This window comes from Guyanagaster necrorhizus, assembly GCF_019112545.1.
Source record: "Guyanagaster necrorhizus MCA 3950 unplaced genomic scaffold BT62scaffold_17, whole genome shotgun sequence".
Lineage (NCBI taxonomy): Eukaryota > Fungi > Basidiomycota > Agaricomycetes > Agaricales > Physalacriaceae > Guyanagaster > Guyanagaster necrorhizus.
Window position 1 is genome coordinate 397,685 of NW_025064896.1, and position 12,819 is coordinate 410,503.

Genomic DNA, 12,819 nt, shown 5'->3' on the forward strand with positions numbered 1-12,819 from the left:
GCTCATCCAAGAAGGCCACATAGGAAATTTGCCAGGCCAGCAGATTCTGTAAATTAGAGTTAAGGATGTCTGGTTCAAACCAGTTGAGCATGGTGCCAGCCAGGAAGGAGATGGCATAGTTGACCTTGCTGGCATCTGCTGTGAATGCAGTAGATCTGTCATTGAAGTTTAGCTGAAAGAAAATGATAAAGGCCTTTAGTCTACAAGGATCAGAGTCATCAAAGAGTTTCAGTTCCTTGATCTTGGTGTAGATAGTAGCTGGCTTGGAGTTATTAAGGGAAGCAGAGACTCCTCATAGCAGGTTCATAAATTCTAAAAATATATCCTGCTGGTTTGGGTTGTTGCTTTCTATGGAGCTGTCAAGACCATCTGGACCTCCTGATCCACCTGGAAGGGGGTTCAGTGGATTATCACCTGGTCTCTGGCAGATGGGAATATGAGTAGAGGTGTCTTCACCTTCACTCTCCAAGTCTGAGCTGTCTGAATTCTCATGCATATTGCCTAGGGATAAGAAGTCTGTCAAAGAGTTGCTTCAGATGCTATAAATCATGCTAGCCTGTCAGACTCCATTGGTTGGGATACCAGTGGCATAAAAAGAGTTAGAGGAGTTGTCATAATTAAGTTGGTGGGCAGTAAAGCTAGAGTGGATGTAAGTTTCTCTACAGAATGATTGTCCTCCACTGAAGGCTGATCTGAAGAGGCCTGGTTGTTTCTTTGAGGCAGAGGCCAGGATGTCTTCTATGGAAAACATGTTGGAGTGGCTAGGCTGGGTTTGTTTGGAATCAGCTTCTGTGGTGAATGTGATGGACATAATAAAAATAATTTTTTTGACTCAAGGGTTTGAGTTCAAATATACTGTTAGGAACATGCCAAATGATTGGCTTGGATGCATGCATAGAGGCTGGCAGAGTGTGTGAGCATTGATAAAGCTATTGGCAATGTCACTCTTGAGTCAAGGTCCAAAGATTTGGATTGGCAGAACAGAGGTTCATCAGAGAAATGGAGAGGAGTATCCTTCAGAGCAGAGTCCAACAGATGAGATGAAGAAAACTGAAGTGAGTATGAAGTGTAAGTGGCTATCAAAGTTGATATTCAAACTGAGTAATTACAATGATTGTATATGATTTATATACTAACTATAGCTAATTCTGAGTCAGGGTTTGTTGGGCTCCAGTGTCAACTATTTGCTACTGCATTCAGGGTCTAGATATTACAATGTGAAATACAGGTGTGAAATGATCAAGATAAAATAAAATAATTAGAAGTGGAGAATAGCCAGAGATCAGTAGAACTTGGCAGTTGAATTCTAGGTTGGTCAAGGTGAACAGAGACCAGTAGCATGTATGTAACAAAATGTCTAACAAGTAGAGAACTATATTTATCTCTCACAGAAATATATATAAGTAGGATAGCTCTTGCTGTAGTACTCTAGCTTCAAGCTAAAGTTTATCTATACTGTTCTTCTCTCTTTGAGCCTAATCTGTCAGTGACCTTGATGCACTCAACCAGATCACACTATAAGTGGACTCTAGCATGACTATACAAACTCAATACAGTGCTAGTTTATCACATGTTCTAGTCATGTGCTGAGCAGATCTAACACTAATGCTGGCAAAAAGAAAAAAAAACATTCAAGGCAATGGTTTCCAAATGGGTCAGGGACTTTTGAGATCTCTTTGACAAGGAGAACTTCAATAAGCTTCTAGACTCCAAGCCTTAGGATCATGCCATCAAACTGATTCCCAATGCAAACACTAATCTGGACTGCAAGATCTACTCCCTTAGTCAAGTAAAACAAGAAGAGCTTGATAGATTTCTCAATGAGAATCTGTCCAGTGGATATATTCAGCCCTCCAAGTCACTCATGGCATTGCCATTCTTCTTTGTCAAAAAGAAGGATGATAAACTGCAACCTGTCCAAGACTATTGCAAGCTCAATGAGATGATGATTAAAAACTGGTACTCACTACTACTAATCTCTGAGCTTATGGATAAATTGCATAGCATAAAGTATTATTCAAAGCTTGATATGCAGTGGGAGTACAATAATATCCATATCAAGGAAGGAGACAAGTGGAAAGCAGCTTTGAGGATGAATTGCAGACTCTTTGAACTCATAGTGATGTTTTTTAGACTCACTAATTCACTCATGATCTTCCAGTGGATGATGAATGAAATATTCAAAAACCTCATAGCCATCAGAAAGATCATCATCTATTTCAACAACATTCTTATCATATTTCAGGACAAGAAAGAGCACTGATGTTTAGTCTATCAAGTCCTAGTGATCATAAGAAAGCACAAGTTGTTCCTCAAGACAAAAAAGTGTGAGTTTGAGATGCTCAAGATAAAGTATCTGGGAGTCATTATCAGTAAGGGGAGTATTCACATAGATCCAGTAAAAGTTCAGAGAGTAACAGAGTGGCCAGAACTGATGAAGAAGAAGGAACTCTAATCCTTCCTCAGATTCACTAATTTTTACTGCTGCTTCATAAAGGACTATAGCAAAATCACCCACCCAATGACCCAACTCACTGGCAATGCTCCATGAATCTGAGGCATTGCTCAATCTGATACCTTCAGTGAGTTGAAAAGGCAATTGGCAGAGGATGTCATCTTAGCAGTCCTGACAGAAGATAGAAAATTTCATGTAGAGGCAGACTCTAGTGAGGGAGCCATTAGCACCATCCTATCATAAGAGCAAGACAGAAAATGGTGACTGGTTGCCTTCCTGTCTAAGGCCCTCACAGTGATGGAGTGAAATTATGAGATCTATAATAAGAAATTACTTGTTATAATGCTTGCTCTAGCTGAATGGTAACACTATCTCATGGGCACCACCCAGAGATTCAAGATCTGGACAGACCACTAAAACCTCCAATATTTCCATCTCCCTCAGAAGCTGAATCAATGTCAGACATGATAGTCACTGAGTTGGCCAAATATGATTTCATACTCTAACACAAAGCCAGAACAGTGAACAAGAAAGCCAATCTCCTGAGCTGACATGCTGACTATGACCAAAGACATGATGACAATAGAGAAATGATTGTTCTGAAACTGGAACCCTTCTGAGTGATAATCATACCAACAGAGGAAGAAGCACATGAGTGAATCAAAAGTGCTATCAGGCAGATAGAGCTATAGGATCAGAAGCTTGCTCTATCAGTCGACTACAGCAGGAGAATGACAAGAAAAAATGACCTTATCTACTACAATAGTTGAATCCACATCTCCAGAGATTATATGCTCTATGATGAAATTATCACCCAGTTTCATAACCATATTACTGCAGGGCACTCTGGGATTGCCAAAACCATAGAACTTATTCTATGAGAATACTGGTGGCTCAAACTGAAGAGTGAAGTAGAGAGGTATATAAAGGCATGCAAAACTTGTCAGCAAACCAAGTTGAGTACACAAGCAAAAGCAGCATCTCTACATCCAAATGAGATACCAACAGAGCTATGGACACATATCTTAATAGACATGATCACAGGACTATCAGAATGCCATAGCTTTGACACTATCATAGTCATCATGGACCACTTCTCAAGAGAAATCATCCTAGTAGCATGTTCCACCAAACTATCATCAGAAGAATGGGCAAAAATTCTATGTGACAATGTATATGCTAAACATGGCATTCCTCAGATCATCATTTCAGGCTGTGGACCCCAATTTGTCTCCAAGTTCATGATGGATCTATATCACCTGCTGCAGATCAAGAGCAACATGTCCACCACATATCACCCACAAACTGATGGGCAGGCCAAACAAGTCAACCAGAAGATTGAAAAATATCTCTGAATGTTTGTCAATTATTGATAAGACAACTGTTAGACCTAACTGGCACATGATCTGAACATGTGATAAACTAGCACTGTATTGTGTTTGTACAGTCATGCTAGAGTTTACTAAATGTGCTCTGATAGATGAAGTGCTTCAAGGCCAGAGACAGGCTTGGAATCAAGAGAAGATAGTGTGAGATAAACTTATAGCTCAAAGCTGAAGCTACTACAGCAAGAGCTATCTTACTTATATACTGTCTGGGTCATAATAAATATAACTACTGCCTATTGTACTGTGCTGTGCTATGCTACTTATTCTGCCTGATCATCAGGGAGTAAACAATGAGGAATTGTTCATGGGCAAGGTGACTAAGTACAATAGGCACTGCCTAGCTGTTGTTATTATATAATCTTTCCCATGCCTGCAGGTAGATGCTCTAGATAAGATGGATGCTTTGATAAGATAAGATCTGAAAAATAATAAAAGATGGAAAAATCATAACAACAACTGGATGGAATAGCTTGCACTTGCTGCATTTCAGCATAACAATCATGTACACTCTGCCACTGGCAAAATCTCCTTCTTTGTTAACTATAGGCAACACCCAAGAATTGCCACCACAGACTAATGGATCACACAGACTCTGGCCTCCATGTCATTTGCTGACTATATAGTGCAAATCCACAAAGAAACTTATACCACCCTTGAAAAGGCAGCAGCTGCAATGAAAACATAGTATGACAAATACAAGCACACTGCTATAGCTTATACCACTGGTGACAAAGTATGGCTGGATACCATGAATCTCCATCTGCCTTATCCAAAATGCAAACTTGCAGACAAACAAACTGAACCATTCCTGATCATCTCAAAAATAGGTCTGTCCACATATAAACTCACCCTTTCCACTGGCTGGAAAATCCATCTCATATTTAATAAAATACTTCTCTCTCTATACACACCTCCAGCATTCTCTAATCAAGAACAACCACCTCCTCCTGAATCAGATCTTATTGATGAAAAAGAATCATATGAAATTGAAACCATTCTTGACTCTCATCTCCACTCCATCAGAGGACATTATGGCCAAGATCCCTCCACTATCACAGACTACCTTGTCAAGTGGAAGGGTTATAAACCAGAATCCAACCAATGGGTCAATGAGAAATAAATGAATGTCAATAATGCTATCACTGCTTTTTATGATTGACAGAAATGAACTATAGCCATTGAGATGATGGTCTTAAAGAGGAGATAATGTTATGATTTTCCTGTGCTTATTTTATCAAGCACCTATCTAATCATGGGCACTTACCCTTGACCTATCTGGCTAGACCAGTAACCATGACTATATCAGATGACTCACACCATCATACTATAGCCTGCAATTAATGCCTCAACAACAGACAATATTTAATTGTTTTATGAATGTACCACACACTCTTTAATTTCAGCCCACAAACAGACATAATAAGTAGGACTATATTTATCACATCCAGAAATGTATATAAGCAGTGTAGCTCTCACTGTAGTAGACTCAGCTTTAAGCTAAAGTTTATTCTATACCATCACCTCTTGAGCCTCTTGCAACAGCCTTGATCCTCACCAGAGTTAAATACCATAAGTAGACTCCAGTGAACTGTATGAACATGATACAGCATTGGTTTATCATGAGATCAACTCATGTGATGCTTGGGTCTAACATGAATGATATAACACAAGTTCTGTAGGCCATGCTGGGGCTGGAATAGGATCAGGCATAACAGCTGGAAGAGATGCTGATGGTAATGGAGACAATGTGAGTGGCTCTGTTTCTGTCTCTCTCTCTCTCTCTCATTGCAGTGGGCAGTCCCTTCATCAAAAATGATATGGGAGATAAAAGCATGGCCACTCTGATTGAGCATATGATAGTTTGATCCCATATATCCTAAAAATACACATTTCTTTGATTGGTCTGCTAATTTGCTTCTACTATCCTCTAGGATACCATCAAAGGTAAGCTTCTTTATCCAGCATGTGGACCTGAATATACATAAGAATGATATGTCCTGTCACTTGTTGGAGAAGCTTTTGGCTAGTACCTTACTCAGATGATGACTAAATGGTGCCAAGTTTTATGTAAATATGGACATCAATTCAACCTCTGACCCATCTGGGTCTCTGCCATCACCCTGAATCTATCAAAGGCAGCCAATGTGGTGTCATTTGTCTTGTCCACAAGAAACTCTGCTGCTTTGACAGATGTGCCACTATCCATGAAGGAGCTACTCTTGCTGAAGCCCCTACTCGAGTTGAAGGCACTGTTGGAGCTGGTGCAACGAGTCGACTACTACGAAGTGCACCGGTCATAATACAAGGTTTCCTTGTAGAGGTAGACATGACGATGAAGGGCGAGTCCCGGGGGGGAGGGTAGCACTGGTGCAAAAATAACAAGTGATTAAAAGACAGCTGTAGATTGTCCATATGTTCGTCCATCAATCTGTGGATCGACATTCAGGGCCATAGGAGGGACAAACACAAACATATTAGACATCATAGCTTGACATGAAAATTACATCATTCGAGAAAGTATTGTACTTTGCCATTGGTCAATCTGCCTGAGTCGTAGTCATCCCATCGTCCCCCGTGTCTATAGTAGTTCCCCGAGTACGACCTACCTGGAAACGCAAGACGGACAACTGCAAGGTTGGGGGAGGATTTTCCTGCCGCCCCGTTTTGCGTAGATTTAAGATCACACGAGACATAGAGATCGATAACGCAGCTGAAGTTGGACCATGAAGAACGTTGTATTTCCCCGGCTGGAGTATCAGGTTGTCAGTGCAAGCACAAGTTCGATGGAGAATGCATACAGAGGCAAAACGGTATTCCAGCGCATTAGCGAGGCCGGTTGTAAGGACACTTTTGGAAGTCAGCCTGGTAAACGATGCAAAGAGGGAGCGGTACGTACACTACGAAGTACCACAACGGATCACGGACGACAAGGGAAAGTAAAGACCGAGGCACATTGAAATCTGATATTACTCTGTATGCAGAAAGGAGGAACATTATTGATTCGAAAACGGCTATGGGAACCCTTCGAGTTGCAAGTTCAATCCGCATAAGCTACGCCGTCGAGAAGAAGACACTTACCAATAAGCATGTAAGATATTCAATTTACTAGTCAAGGAGCAGAGAAAGAAGCCAGGCACCGGTTCATTAGTCCCTATGGAGGGTTTTTATAAGTATTCGTTGCAGAAAGCATTCAGTGAGTCTTGCAGAGCACCTGTCGCACGATTTTCCTGTATTCCCAACACCGTCGAGCTGGCGGCCACGGTGAGAATATACAAGACTATCACGGGCACTACAATGTGCTTCTTTAGACTATATATTACCCCAAGTCGAATTATAAGGATGATATCAGCGATGAAAACTTGTAGAGTTCCTGGGAAATTGAAATCATTATAAGTTCGTGGAAAACATGGACAAGCAATAATGATTTTAGTGTACCGTTGATGACGGTGATGTATCCGACCCATGCGAGACCTGCGATCTCCGTTCGAGTAATCGATCATTGAAGTCATATAATACACACAACTATCCAAATTCCAAAGGGTAAGAAATTTCATGTCTGAAACGATACAAGGTGCACGTACAACTGCGATAGGTCTTTTAGTCGTCATTCAGGATAAAAATGATGGCGGGGGGCCCTTACATTATAAGATGGTTTTGGAAGAAGATACCCTTGAATTCATGCCCAAAATTGAGCCTTGAGCTAACTATAGACGCCGGTTATGCACATACCAACGAGGTCAAATGTCTGAGAGAAAAGTACAAGATATCGATTCTAGACACGGATTAGCAGCCTGAGCTGATCCAGTAAAGCCAGGGGGCACCACGAGAAACAGAAACTTGATCCAGGACCATCGTGATTGCTGGGAGATTGGTTCAGCATATCGGAGCAAGCATTAAGAGGCAAATGGTTTCCTACCCATATGAGAGAAATCTAAAGGTATTGTCAATAATCAATTTACGTACATGTCGATGAAGAATTTACCTCATCGTCAAGTGTGATCGCATACTCCTGCCATGTCCAAGAGAATGAGAAGACTGTATGAGGGTTAAATGGGACATTTGGAGTGATACAAGAGACGAAAATTCTACCTGCTGTTGTGATAGTGATTTTGTGCCAGTAATAAGCAGTCAAAAGACGTTGTATAATAGCGCTCGCTGGGTTTTCGAGGGGGGTCCATGGAAGTGTAGTTCTAGTGAGATTGGCTGCCAGATGAAGGTTTTATGCCAAGGCTCTGGTTATCAGCCCGAACCAAAACTCGTGGTGATCAGACACTACCAGGTGTTTCAGGGCATCCAAAGAGTGCAAAAGCACCATCTGCCTGCGGTGCCTGGTTCATCATCAAACATGGAAGTCCCCAAACCACGAGAGAAAGAAATTTCTCGAGCCAAGGTCACGGTTACAATCTTTCCCTGAAACCTCGGGAAAATCAAGAGGTGATTGATTGAAATCGAACCAGACCTGCATCCCAGCCCTGACAGAAGAGCCGGTCCGGACTCCCGTCGCCGTGCTGAGTTTGAAAACCACCTTCTAACAGTAAGACAATGCGCCTCAAGAACGCCTGGCGGGAATATATTACTTCGTGACAGTCACTGATAATTGATCAGGCGTCGTGTTAAGGACAATCTTGGAATACCTGACGGCGACCACGTCCCCGCTGCTCAATTACTACTCGTTCGACAACACTGGATTCCTCTCACCTTTTGACCATAATGATTCCACTTCTTGCTTCTGTTCTTCTTGTCTACCTTGCTACAGTTCGCTACCTTAGGTACCGGCGTCTGCATGCTGTGCAAGCCAGGATCCGTGCCAGCGCTAAGGAACCTAGTCCTTCTGAAGCTCAGTCTGCTTTGCAGGGAGCATTGTTGTATGACATGCCCTTCTTTACGCGCCTCGGGGCTCAAGTTGCACTCCTCAAGACATATGGGATCGTAAGCTGCTATGCGTCTCATTTTTTTAAAATCGTATTCATGTTGAAAGCCTTCCATCTCCGCTCTGCTTTTGAAAACTGGGGAGTTTTCCACAGAAGGAAAACTCACGAAGAGGGTTACTGATGTGAGTGCATTTCCCGCACCTCTGCAGAGTATTCACCATAGTTTGTTAAGACTGCTTTGCTCATCTCCACTTTCATCTCTTGTCCCTTGGAGCATTCGCCAACGACAACGAAATCTACGCCATGTCTCGGGCCGAGAGGCAATATTGCGCTTGCCCGAGTGAATTGGCTGCATAGACGCTACAACATCGTGAGCATATCTTTCCAGTGTGACCAATCGCGCTTTTGATATCAGAATCTTCGTAGTCAAATGACGATATGTTGTATACACTGGCTCTCTTTATTTTGGAGCCCATGGTTCGCCCCGGATCTGCTACCGCTATCCATGACTCATAATTTCCTTAGCGTCTAGTAGCACGCTTCGATTGGCGTCCGTACAGCCCGGAGGAAGCAAACGTAAGGCACCAGCACCACTCTGCTGCCTCGTTGCGCTAATTTAAGCCGTGAAAGTGTAACTTCCTCATGTGGAAGGATATCGGTCGGCGCATGGACATCAAAGGGATCCCTGAGACTCTCGGTGAATTAGAGGAATGGAGCAGAGTAAGTCTGTTGTGTCTTTAATGAACTATCATCTCTGACTTCTATGATCAAGCAATATGAAAGCACCCATATGGTCCCGTCAGAGAGTAGTCATCAGCTCGCCAACATGGCACTGGAATACATGAGCACCCGAGTGCCAAATATACCTGGTGCAAGATCGTTGGTCAAAGACGTGTTTCTATGCCTTTTGGATGATCAGCTTCGAAATGCCATGATGTGAGCGCCTTGATACTCATCTTTACGGAGATCTGAGAGGCTCGGGTCTATCCAGGCTCCCTTCACCGTCTAAATATGCACAGACCTTCGTCAAGACAGTTCTGGCGGTTCGAGCCTTTATCGTCAGAAACTTCATGCTTCCTCGATTCAAACCTCAGGGATACATCGTTGTCGAGAATCCTCCATATAGCATAGACTCTGATGGTCTCATGCGTCTTCATGCGATTGTGTGAGCTTGTTTTATCCTTTTGCGTCATGCGGATATAATTTTTTTTTTTTTCACAGCCGAAGGCACTATCCATGGTATTATCCTATCCCAACGGGTTGGCGTCATGCTTTTGATCGGCTGCTTGGCCTTACCAAAGGCGATCTTTATCCCGGAGCCATGTTCCAGTCGGGGGGTTATCGCTTGGAGGAACTGGTTTGTTCTCTGTCATCTTCGTAGAATTGAGCCGTGACTGATGGGCTATTGAAATTACAGGGGCCCATTCGGTTTGAGCAACGTATGTATCCTAAATTCAAGTCAACTACATGTCTTAACAGTTCCTAGATGGACACAAAGAAGTGATGAAGGAAGCCGAAAAACTGTATGGAGCACCGGTCGAGAAACCTTGGGCCCGTTGATTCTCGCATTCTTTCAGGGCCTCCTAGAACTGTTAAAACTCTTTACGGAAAGGCTTTGGCTCTTCATCACTGCTACCTCTTCTCTGTGTACCACAAGAAATGTTCTTGACCTTATCTCTTTTCTATGCTTTCGTGCTTCTTATTATCCTGTATCCCAACCGTTCAGTCAGGGTGTCAGCTCGAAATGATATCCCTGGCCCAAGCGGTCTTCCCTGTATTGGCAATCTACTACAAGTTTTTCTGTACAGGCGACGAATGACATCCTTCATGGAACTTTTGAACAAGGCCTACGGTCACTTGTCAACTTTTACCATCCCAGGATGGGGTCGTCTGGTTGTGATAAACCGTACTGAATGGCTTGCGCATGTCAAAAAGAGTATCGTCTATTCATATGAATCTACGTATATTTTATTAACGATGAATGGCATCAGATGACATTTCAATGTGCACCAGAGGACCAGTGGCCTTATCTATATTCGAGCAGTTCCCTGGGTTAGGAACGCCTGTTGCTTCCGAGGGAGAAAAATGGAGAGCCTCTCGCAAGGCCATACAGTAAGTCTATCTCTGGCACTGACTCACCCAAACGACCACTCAGACCCATTTTTGGAGTAAAGTCCTTCCAAGACCAACTCGCTACCGCTATGAGTGATGTAAGTAGCGCTCCTTAAGATCTTTATCGACTACCAATCCTGACGACTATTCATAAGCTTATGCCGACTACGACACTTTTTTTGTGAACGCCACGAAGGATCGACTTCCGTTTGACTGGAACGGTATGCGATCCAGTTAACTGTGTCTCCGACGACAATGACGTTCTGAACACAGACTCTTTCGGGCGCTTGGCGCTATCAATTTTTGTCAAGAGCAACTTTAATCTCGATACAACGATGCTGCAGGAGGACCCCAAAGCCTTGACAGACTCTCATGAGCTGATTTCGTCTATCTGCGAACTCAACGAGATCTCCGCCGCATGCGTATGTTTTTCTCTTGTATTGAGCCCATGCTTAATCCACACCCACCAGGCATTTATTCAATCCGTACTGGTACATAACTGAAAAGGTTTTGTTCTTGCATTATGACCCACCTGCGACACCGTTTTAACATGCGACGAACAGCTTGACGGAACTTGGTTCAGGTTCAGAAGGACTATATCTGTCCTATGGGAAGCGATCGACGGCCTCATCGAAGAACGATCAAAGTCTCTCGCTCTAGCTGGAGATGTCGACAGCCAAGAGACCGATTTCTTTTCCACCTTTCTGAAATCGCATTCAGAGACTAATCCTGTCTTCACCCGGAACATAATGTTTGTTCGGAGGTCGTGACAATACACAGAACAGCATCTCATGGGCTGTATGAATTGTCAAGGCAACCGGAGTGGCTGAACCGAATGCGGGAAGAGACCATCGCATTGGGACAGTCGGGCCAAGGTCCCACTTTTGCGACATTATCGGCGTGTGCTCTCCTTGCTTCTCTAGGTGCAGACGAACTAACTTCTTGTCATCTAACACAGTCTTATGTAATCCATTTGGCGGCGTTCTACGAGACGGTTCGTCTGTGGCCTGGCCTGCCTAAGAATGCGCGATACGCCACTGCCGGTGATATACTCCCAGCGGTACCTGAGCTTTCCATTCCCGAGACCAACATTGAAAAAGGAACGTACGTCCTATGGTCGGACAAAATAATCATGAGAGATCCTTTGGTGAGCCTTTCAAGCTCAATTTCGCAGGTGAAGTAGTCAATGACAATCATAACCTCCAGGTCTGGGGACCAGATGCAGACGAATTCAATCCCGCGAGGCACATCTCTGACGATGGCAAATTCATCAAGCCTTCCGCTCCCGAGTTCATAACCTTCGATGCGGGACCACGCTATTGGTAAGTCCTCATACCTTCCTAGGACAGCCAACGGTAAATCTGCCCCATCTTGTCCAGCCCTGCTGCCAGCATCGTCCCCTACGAATGGGTATTTATCTGGTCCACATTGCTTCGGCTTTTCGACTTCGAGTTTCTTGATACCTCGAAAAGATCCACTGGCGACTTCTTGGCGAACCAGATGGCGGATCCGTTTATGGTACGAGTCCGCGAAAGGGAAGCGTGAAATTTTTATCTAGCAATGTTGATTAATGAATGGCGTTCACGAATTTTAGGTGTTTACGTACGCAGTTGAGATGAACATGAAGATATCTGTTGGGCAAACGTTTTAGAACAACCAAATCCAAGCATCGAAGGAACTTACATTGGAGCAATAAGAATGCCTGTAAGGATGCGTGAAGAAGGATGACAAGAAAACCAGTACAGAGTTCACAAACAACGTATCTAGATCATGATCCTTTGCAATATCCAGCTGGCAGGCCAATATTTATCTCACCACTGGGTGCTTAATATTTCAATCCGGGAATGAATTCTGAGTCCATAACCTGCCAAGTAAGGTGTATATTGAAGGCATTGCCTTGACGTCGGATGAGCTACCCATTTCAACTTGCTTCAGGTTCATCGTGATACTTTACAATCATTATCGGATCCATGACAGGCTATTTGCTAGGGAG

General features: G+C 43.3%; 3 protein-coding genes across 3 annotated transcripts; 2 read left to right on the forward strand and 1 right to left on the reverse strand.

Annotated features, from left to right (window-relative positions):
- Positions 1–6,330: 6,330 nt before the first annotated feature.
- BT62DRAFT_933711 (uncharacterized protein) lies at positions 6,331–7,848 on the reverse strand. The gene is made up of 11 exons (XM_043186604.1): positions 7,826–7,848; positions 7,760–7,774; positions 7,668–7,703; positions 7,573–7,615; positions 7,484–7,512; positions 7,462–7,463; positions 7,055–7,365; positions 6,922–6,994; positions 6,740–6,865; positions 6,642–6,690; positions 6,331–6,590 (listed from the first exon to the last, which is right to left on the reverse strand). The coding sequence occupies exons 7-11, from the start codon at positions 7,350–7,352 to the stop codon at positions 6,381–6,383; spliced, it is 756 nt and encodes a 251-aa protein (XP_043038164.1). The 5' UTR covers positions 7,353–7,365; positions 7,462–7,463; positions 7,484–7,512; positions 7,573–7,615; positions 7,668–7,703; positions 7,760–7,774; positions 7,826–7,848; the 3' UTR covers positions 6,331–6,380.
- Positions 7,849–8,376: 528 nt separating this feature from the next.
- On the forward strand, positions 8,377–10,485 carry BT62DRAFT_219352 (uncharacterized protein). The gene is made up of 11 exons (XM_043180101.1): positions 8,377–8,772; positions 8,822–8,896; positions 8,947–9,084; positions 9,141–9,191; positions 9,240–9,290; positions 9,345–9,434; positions 9,487–9,650; positions 9,706–9,879; positions 9,936–10,071; positions 10,132–10,153; positions 10,201–10,485. Exons 1-11 carry the CDS (start codon positions 8,554–8,556, stop codon positions 10,272–10,274), a joined length of 1,194 nt encoding a protein of 397 aa, XP_043038165.1. The 5' UTR covers positions 8,377–8,553; the 3' UTR covers positions 10,275–10,485.
- Positions 10,486–10,529: 44 nt separating this feature from the next.
- Positions 10,530–12,371, forward strand: BT62DRAFT_1007693 (cytochrome P450; the record flags this gene model as incomplete). The annotated part of the gene is made up of 10 exons (XM_043177368.1): positions 10,530–10,675; positions 10,728–10,826; positions 10,870–10,928; positions 10,982–11,047; positions 11,100–11,248; positions 11,297–11,317; positions 11,390–11,577; positions 11,640–11,973; positions 12,033–12,148; positions 12,206–12,371. 10 exons carry the CDS (start codon positions 10,530–10,532, stop codon positions 12,369–12,371), a joined length of 1,344 nt encoding a protein of 447 aa, XP_043038166.1.
- Positions 12,372–12,819: the final 448 nt, after the last annotated feature.

Coding starts and splice junctions, on each gene's coding strand:
- BT62DRAFT_219352 (XM_043180101.1), top strand. CDS start 8,554: ATGATTCCACTTCTTGCTTCTGTTCTTCTTGTCTACCTTGCTACAGTT. Junction 9,192..9,239: donor TCTTTATTTTGGAGCCCATG/GTTCGCCCCGGA, acceptor TAATTTCCTTAG/CGTCTAGTAGCACGCTTCGA. Junction 9,291..9,344: donor ACAGCCCGGAGGAAGCAAAC/GTAAGGCACCAG, acceptor AAGCCGTGAAAG/TGTAACTTCCTCATGTGGAA.
- BT62DRAFT_933711 (XM_043186604.1), bottom strand. CDS start 7,352: ATGACTTCAATGATCGATTACTCGAACGGAGATCGCAGGTCTCGCATG. Junction 6,866..6,921: donor AATATCTTACATGCTTATTG/GTAAGTGTCTTC, acceptor TGCAACTCGAAG/GGTTCCCATAGCCGTTTTCG. Junction 6,591..6,641: donor TGGAATACCGTTTTGCCTCT/GTATGCATTCTC, acceptor CTGATACTCCAG/CCGGGGAAATACAACGTTCT.